General features: G+C 32.8%; 1 protein-coding gene across 1 annotated transcript in view; it reads left to right on the top strand.

Annotated features, from left to right (window-relative positions):
* Positions 1-8,888, top strand: part of EFCAB13 (EF-hand calcium binding domain 13) — a 98,801-nt gene that overhangs the window by 64,068 nt on the left and 25,845 nt on the right. The window contains exons 10-11 of the mRNA XM_059379097.1: positions 2,307-2,450; positions 5,574-5,648. Of these exons, the coding sequence (XP_059235080.1) occupies positions 2,307-2,450; positions 5,574-5,648 (219 nt within the window). The remainder of the gene's footprint in view (positions 1-2,306; positions 2,451-5,573; positions 5,649-8,888) is intronic.

The raw sequence follows: 8,888 nt of genomic DNA, 5'->3' as shown, positions 1-8,888 counted from the left end.
GATGGCTAGTGATGATGAACATTTTTTCATGTGTCTGATAGCCATTTGTATGTCTTCATTGGAGAAGTGTCTGTTCATAACTTCTGCCCATTTTTTGATATGATTGTCTTTTTAACCATAGTCTCTTTCTCTTCTTCTGGGACACAAGTGTTAGATTTTGTGTTTGTTTGTTTTTTGTTTTTGAGAGAGATAAAGGAGCAAGTGGGAGCATGACAGGGGGTTGGGGCAGAGGGATGGGGGTAAGCAGACTCCTGGCTGAGCAGGGAGCCTGATGACAAGCCTGATGGGGGCTTGATCCCAGGACCCTGAGATCATGACCTGAGCTGAATGAAGTCAGATGCTTAACCAAGTGAGCCATCCAGGTGCTCTCTTAGGTTGTTTTTATATTCCTACAGGTCTCTGAAATTATTCTTTTTGTTTTGTTTTGTTTTGTCAGTTTTCTGTGTTGTTCATGGGGTTATTTCTATTTCTGTTTCTTAGTTCATTGATACTTTCCTTTCTCTCCTCCCTTCAACTCTTGAGTCCATCTGCTGAGCTTTTTATTCTAGTTATTGTATTTTTTAGTTATGAAATTTCCATTTGGACTTTGTTGGTGTGTGTTGGCTCTCTCAGTCTTCACATACTGGCCCTAAACAGGAAAGACCCTCACCGATCAGTCCAGCAGATATTCTCTGCGCCTCTATGAACTTTTTCCTTACCCAGGCTCCAGGACTGACAAGACACATGCCAATTCTTAAAAAGCTGAGGTGCTGAATGCATGAATAAACTCTTTTCCTCTTTGGGGGCAGGGGTAGACTAAGAGTTGGGAATTTTTTTTTTATTAATTTTTTAAATTTATTTTCAGCATAACAGTATTCATTGTTTTTGCTCCACACCCAGTGAAAAGAACGGCTCTCTATACCCCAATGTTTATAGCAGCAATGGCCACGGTCGACAAACTGTGGAAAGGGTTGGGAATTTTAATTTGCTCTGTACTCAGCAGAAGGGAGGATCACTGGCATCTGCCAGCCCAAGCCACCACCTTTATTCATTCTAAAGAACTAGACTGTACTAGAATCATCAGAGCTCCAAGATTGGCAAGACAAGAGCCAGTCTTCTGAGAAGGCCTTTTGGAAAAGTTGGACTGGTGAATATGTGAACCAATGGCTCCTTTCCCTTGGGTGAAGCTGGGAGCTCTTCTGGATCATAAGTGTTGCACTGGGGGGCAGGCTCTCCAGTTTTTGCAGGAGGTTGTCCCAAATCTTACTGCCAGCTTCAGTGCATCTGGTTTTGCCTTCTCTTGGGCTGTAAGAACCTTTCAGTTAGTTTCTGATTTCTCACAAAGGGAATTTATTTTTGAATTTCTACTGAAGCAGTGTGTTAGACTTCCTATTGAACCATTATGCTAATGTCACTCGTCAGCTCTTTACTTTTAAATGAAAATTTCTTTCACTTTCACAAGATAGGAACATGTATCTTATACATATTTATGTATAAGAATCATTTTTTAAGAGTCATCTAATTCAGACATCATTTTGATCATTTCTTTGTTTAGCGTAATGATTTCCAGTGATTGCCTAAAATTGATTAACTCCGGATAACGGCTTTAATGCCCTCCATTTCCCAGCTTCCTCACTTTACCTATTCTAATCTATTAGGGAAAGTATTTGAATTTTTTTCCAAAGTTTACATAAACCCACCCCCACATCTGTCAGCCCCCTGAATAATGCTGTATGTTTGCAAGTTATTTTAAGAAAGCTTTCATTGCAGTAAAAATTTATCTTTAAATTTAATGAATGGAATACTGCCCAAATTTGTGAGGCATATATTCAAAAGTATTATAAAAAGGCATGTAGAATAGTTATTTCCAAGTAATAATACTTATTTATACAGAAGATAAACCAAGATAAATTAACCAAAGACTGAGCCATAGAGTCAATGAAACCTTACCCCATTCATCATTTGGGATTGAGGGCTTTCTACTTCTATTTCTGCTACCGAGAAACATACTACAAGGAAATTTTAAATTATTAGAGAATTAAATGAGGAAATTATATAATATTTTTGTTCCTATGTGTTCAAATTGCAATTGAATTGGCACTTCCTTAGATACAGAGACTATAGCAAAGTAGAATATGTTTTTGGCTCTGATTTTGTACCTTATTGGTTTTCAATACTATTAAAGATTCTGGTACTTCTTTTTATACATAACTTTTCTGAAGTTCTTGTTTGTTAACTTAGTGTTAAAACTAAAATTCATCTTACTATTGGTGTTTTCTTTTTAACTTTTATATTTAATACTTAATAGCATATTGCTTTATTTTCAGAGTTGACTAATGTCATTAAAGCTATTGATAAAATTAAAGATGAAAATATGGATTTGGAGGATCTGAATACTTGTCTTCAGGATTTTGGAGTTTACCTTTCTAAGCCAGAATTTGAGAAGATCACAGAGTTGACTGAAGCTAATGGTAAGTGATGTATTTTTAGGAAAACTGGGCTTACACATATGAAAGAGGGTTGCTTTGCTATTTTTCTCTTCAGAATTATGACTTTATTATTTTTATTAGAAAGAAAGGTCACTAAAATTAAACCAATACAGAAAAATACTCAGAAGTACAACAAAACACACAAAATCCGATTATCCAGAAATAACCAGTAATAACCATATTTTCAGACATTTTTTTCCTATAGGCAAACATGAAAACAAAAAGTAGGGTTTCTGATTTTGCTTTCTTACAAGATAGAGGTCAGGACAAAGGGTACTAAATGGGACAAAGGACTCTAGTATGTCAAAGCCTGCAATTCATAATGAAGGTACTAGTTTGACCCTTATAACTAGCTAACTTTGTTATAGTTATAAATAGCCAACTTTGATGAGTTTTAGCCTTATATCTTAGCAGCTACTTTTCTAAAGGGGATGATTGGCAGTCAAGTAGACAAATGGGTGGGGTTTTAGGTAAAATGGTAATAGACATGAATTGATAATATTTACAGCTAGGGGGAGAGTAAATGAGCTTTTATTACAATATATCTTTTACTTTGTGTATATATAAATTTTTCTATCATAAAAAGTAAAAAAAAAAGTGAAAAAGAAATAGGAGCAAACCTATGAGAAAAAAATGGTAAGACTTAGTTAAAACATTGTATAATACCTAAATAAATGGTGATATATCCCATATTCATGGATTCAGAGACTCTAAACAATCAGTTCTCCTAAATTATTTATCCAAAGCAATTCTGTTAAAACCTTGACATTTTTTTATGACTTAATTCTAATATCTGTATGCATGAACAAAAGCCAAGAATAGCTAAAATACTCTTGAGGGGGGTAAAAAAACATGTATAGGGGTGTGTGAGTAGTGTTTAGTAGTGTGTGAGTAGTGTTGGAGGGAACTTTCTCTCCTGGATGTCAAAACTCATGTGAGAATGGCACAGAGATTGAGAAATTGACTGATAGAACAGGATAAGAAACTTACAAATATATCCCCACATGCATATGAAAACATATATAATCAGGTGGCAGATCATGGGGGGGAGAACACCATTTAATAAATGGCGCTGGTATAATTAATTATTCAAATGCAAAAAATGAAATCAGATCCGTATCTATGTATCATACTCAGTAATAATTTCCAGATGTGAAAAATAAAAGTTTTAGAAAAAGTGAAGAAAATTTTTCTGACTTACAGTTAGGAAAAATTATTTTTAAGATACAAAAATCACTAACTAGAAAAGATTAGTAAGTTTGACTACACTTAAAGACTTTTCTTTATTAAAAGATAATATAAACAGAATGAAAATACAAGCCACAAATAGAGTGAAGATTACTTGTAATACTTGGAACCTCAAAAGATCATTGTGGAGAATATACTGGGAACCCCTATAAATTGACAACCCGATAGAAAAATGAATAAATTATAAGAACAGCCATTGCAAGATGAAGGAACACAAGTTGCTAATAATCATATGAAAAGACTCTCAACATCACTAGTAATCAGGGAAATGCAAAATTTAGGTCACAGTGAAATGTCTTTTTATACCCACTAGATTGGCAAAAATTGAGAAATCTGTTCATTTAATGGTTGGTAAGTAAGACAAAAGTGGTAAAGGAACTTTGAAAAACATTATGTAGTGTTTTGAATGATTTTCACACTTCATGACTTGGAAAATCAACGTTTAGCTATAGATCTCAGAAATCTCTTGCACTGATGTACAAGGAGACATGTTTAAGAATGTTCATGGCAGCATTGATCTTAATAGCAAATAAAAAAGAAAAGAAACATCATCAGTGATAGAATGGTTAAAGTTGTGCCCATTGGTACATAAAGAAATACTAATAGTCTGTACATAGTGAAAACAATATACTATATGGGTATATTGGAAATATATTATATTGGAAATATAATATATTGGAAATATAATATTGAATGAAAACAAGTCTCAGATTGCTCTAAGAATCTGATAATTTTTATCAAGTTGTAAAACAAAATTAAGGAATATTTTTTTTATCCTGTTTAAACTTATATGTAAAAAACCAAGAGATTGGTAATACTGAAAAATTCAGCAATGCTCTCTCTGTAGAGAGACAGTAGAAAGGAATTGAAAAAGCGCAGAAGCGGGTGTAGTGGTATTAATAATGTTCTTCAAATGGATGGTGGGTTCAGTGGTTCAGCTGAAACATATGTGTATCAAATAGACCTTACCAAAATAAGGGAATCTATTGCTTTAGAAAGTTCTGTGTTCCTGTTAATGAACATAAATCTTCATTAACTCTAACATTTCCCCAGAATTTTTTCAAATCGCATTTTTTTTTAAAGTCCCTAAATATTTGGCTAAGAACACAAAGTGATTTGGTGCTCTTTAAAGTAAACTTTTCGAAGTTAATCTTGGGAATAGGACAATAGGCTGTACCTTATCTTTTATAGATTAGAATAATAATTTTTTAAGTGGGATAAGCAAAGGTGTAGAATTATCAAAAGCTCATTATATTTATGTAAAACCCTTAAAGTGGCATTAGAAAATTCTTGGAAATTTTTTATCCATTCCAATATTGGGAGATTATATATAATCAAGTAGAGATATTTTCTAAGTATAAAATGACTATTAAAGTGTTTAATAGTTTCAACAGTATACTAGAATAAAGATAGCAGTGTGAATGGTAGCCTGATATGGAAGAAAACAGAAGTCAAGAGAGTTCCCTTCTAATCTCTGATCTTCTATTTCCTTTTGTGACCTGGGAAAAAAGTCATGATATCATGTATAAGTGTTTTTTTCTAAAACATACTAGTTCTTCACCCACATTAGTGAGTTATTGCAAAGCCAAGGCAAGGTAATATAACTTAAAATTAAAAATGTTGTGCACTTGTGACTAGAAGGATTTTGATTAATTTTCCTGGCAATTTTCAGCATTTACTTTTTTCCTGTAAGTTGAATTGCTTTTCCCTCTTATAACCATATATTTTTAGTGATATTAGCTGATGGCTCTACTTATATTATCTCCCTAAATAGAGAATTTATTTTACATAATTCAATATTTGTCTTAATAATTTAATACTTGAAGATACTGAAAAAAATGTTCTTTTCCCTTTTAGAAACAAAAAAGGCAAATTTTAAGGAATTTGTTGATACAATGTTGACCAATACGGAACGCTTCTCTGAAAAATTATGTATGTAAAACCATCATTTTTTGTGCTTTTAGTGGATTAAATGGTGTGATAGATTTTAGAAGAATATAATTTACAAAAAGACATCCTATGGTTCATCAGGCAAATAAACGCCTGGCTTACTGCTGATATGTTTGGCCTTAATCTTCTCCAGTAACGATCCCTAAATCCAGAATGACTTCTCTGTGCAAATTAGTTGAAAATTATCATAATCTCACACTTTTTATAGAGAGTTAGAAATGCATATATAAAATTCATTTTGGGAAGAGTTAAATGTCTTCCCAATTTGGGGAAGTGATGCCATCTAGTGACTACAGTTGAGTACTAATATGCAGATTTTCTATTTAAAGCTGTATTTTTTTTCATCTTCCAATTTATTCAGTAACTTTTCTTGAGCCACTGTTATGTATCAGACTTTATGTTAAGTTGTGAGTATGGTAAGCTGAGAAAGACATTCTTTGCCATTCAGAAGCTCACTCTAAAGAAATATAAGGTCATATATGTGTATTTTAAAAATTGGGGTTACGGGCACCTGGATGGCTCAGTCTATTAAGCATCTGACTCTTGATCTCAGCTTCGGTCTTGTTCTTGGGGTCATGAGTTCAAGACCCACATTGGACTCTATGCTGGGTGCGGAGCCTACTTTAAAAAAATGGGGTTAAAAGTAGCATTATGTTATTTTGTGCTTAAGTAATACTGCATTTTAAGTAAGTTATTTTACCTTATAATATAAATCCATTTAATTTGTTTTCTATACAAGGAAACAATAGATTAATTGAATGAAGAGATTATTTGCATTGTTAATGAATTTTTCCTAGGAATTTCAGTTTCATGGAGATAAAAATTTTATTAGCACATATTCATATCTGTAGTTAATTTCCTTTCTCGTTCTTAATATTGCACATTTATGTTTACTGATTTTCCTCTTTTCTTCGTTTGATTGCTCATATCTTCATCAGACTGCTTATTGGTTTTGTATACTTCATTGGGACCTTCCATCCATTTCCCCCTCTACTTCTCCTTTCCCACCAGTCTCTTCCTGTTCTCAATTTTCTTTCTTATTCGGCTTAAAAAATCTCTCTGGTCTGTGTGTCTCAAATACCCTAAATTCTCTTGCCCCTTTGTTATACCCAGCTGACAAAGCTCCCAACCCTGCTTTCTCCTCGTGGCTGACAGCATTTCTAGAGAAAATTACACCGCCGAGCAGATTGAATAGAGTTCCACTATAAAGTCTTGATCAACACTGTCTGCTGACCCTTGACATTACCTAGGAATTACGAAATTGTTCCTCCCCAATTAGCTTATATTTTTTCACTCTCTGAAGTAACTATTTAAAATCTCCATCTCTCAAACTTCCATTCCTACCCCAGTGTCTACCCTTCTTACATTTAGCAGATAACTTTGATTTTATAGGGAAAATAGAAAGCCTGTCTCTATTTTGAGGACATTGAGATATTTCCAAATATATTCTTTTAAACATTTTAAAGTTTTTCTTTTTCATATTTAAGTCTTTAATTCACCTGGAATTGATCTTTAAGTATGGAGTGAAATTGGGATCCAATTTGGTTTTTTTCCATAAGGATAATTAGCTATGACAGTTTTATGTTAATTCTCTTTTTCAAATTTATGTATTATACAAATCATTTGATTTGAAACTCAACATAGCCTTGGGATTTAGGTTATTGTTGGAAATTTATTCCCCCTATTCATGCCTCAGGCAGAGAACAGCTTTCTTCTTGAATTCCTAAAAAGGTGACCAGATTGTTTTTAGTTATAATTTTTAGCATGGAAGACTTTCCAGGGTGCTAGTTTTGAGTAGGCATCTCAGTTATAATTCTAGATAGATCACATCTGTACCACATAACAATAATAGTTACTACTAGTACTCATATTTATTGAATGCTTACTATGTGCCAGTACTCTTCTAAATACTTTTTATTTATTAAGTCATTTGGTTTTCATATCGACTCTATTATTATTTTTTATTTTATGGATGTGAAACCATGGCATGGAGGTTAAAAAAGTCATGTAACTAGTCTGTGGTAGAGTTAAGATTAGAACTCAAGTGAAGCTTATGCTCTTAACTTCTGTATTATACCAGCTGACTGGTATGACAACAGCTTAGGCACACACATAAATCATATTTCTTCCCCGTTTCTGGTATCTGATGATTTCCCTTTCTGTTGAGCTTAGCATTCCATTGTTTAGGCCCTGAAGTTAGGAATCATTCTTGATCTTTTTTCCCTTATGTCCCTAGCTCCACTACCCTCTTTCCTCATTCAGTTGATTACCAAATATTATTTTTATTGATATTTTGACTTAGTGTAGAATATGTTTTGTGTTGGAAATTGAAGGGGAATGTGGCTCTTGTTAGAATACTATATTGCCAGTTCTCTAAAAATACTCATTCAGGTTTTGACTTTGCCACTCCATACTAGCTTTTTTTTTTTCTTTTACAAAAGTTAAATCTCATTTTGTTAAATCTAATCGCCAATTTTTTGTTTTCATCTTCTTTACCTCGAGCAGTTTTTTACTTCAAGTATTATTTATGTACAGTGTTGCATTAGTTTCAGGTGTACAGCATAAGGATTCAACAACTATTCTTGTTTTAATTTAATATGTTTACTCGAAATTTTTCTTGTGTTTTCTGTGACATTGTAATCTTCTAATTTCTCTCCCACCTTACTGGCTCTTCCTTTTTTTTTTTTTTTAAATTGAGATTTAATTGACATGTAACATTGCATAAATTTAGCCATACAAAGTGCTGATTTGATACACTTATATATTGCAATGTGATCACCACCATAGTGTTAACTAACACCTTCCTCACATTATGTAATTACAATTATCATTTTCCTTTTTGTGGTGAGAACACTAAGATTTAGTTAGAAACTTTCAAGTACATAATACAGTATTGTTAACTATAATCACAATGCTGTGCATTAGATCCCCAGAACTACTTCATCTTCTAATTGTAAATTAGTACCTTTTAACTACATCTTCCCAAATTTTCCACCTGGTAACTACTATTCTACTCTTTTTAAAAAATGTAATTAATTAACTAGTTAATTAATTATTTTTTAGTTCTTTTTAGATGTGAGACCTTACAATATTTGTCTCTCTCTGTCTGCTTCATCTTACTAAGCATAGTGTCCTTAAAGTTCTTCCATATTTTCACTAATGTCAAGATTTCCTTCTTTCTTTCTTTCTTTCTTTTTTTTTTTTTTAATTTATTTGACAGAG

Source organism: Mustela nigripes, chromosome 16 (genome assembly GCF_022355385.1).
Source record: "Mustela nigripes isolate SB6536 chromosome 16, MUSNIG.SB6536, whole genome shotgun sequence".
Lineage (NCBI taxonomy): Eukaryota > Metazoa > Chordata > Mammalia > Carnivora > Mustelidae > Mustela > Mustela nigripes.
The sequence above is the reverse complement of the archived record's forward strand: the minus strand, read 5'-3'. Positions and strand labels throughout refer to the sequence as shown.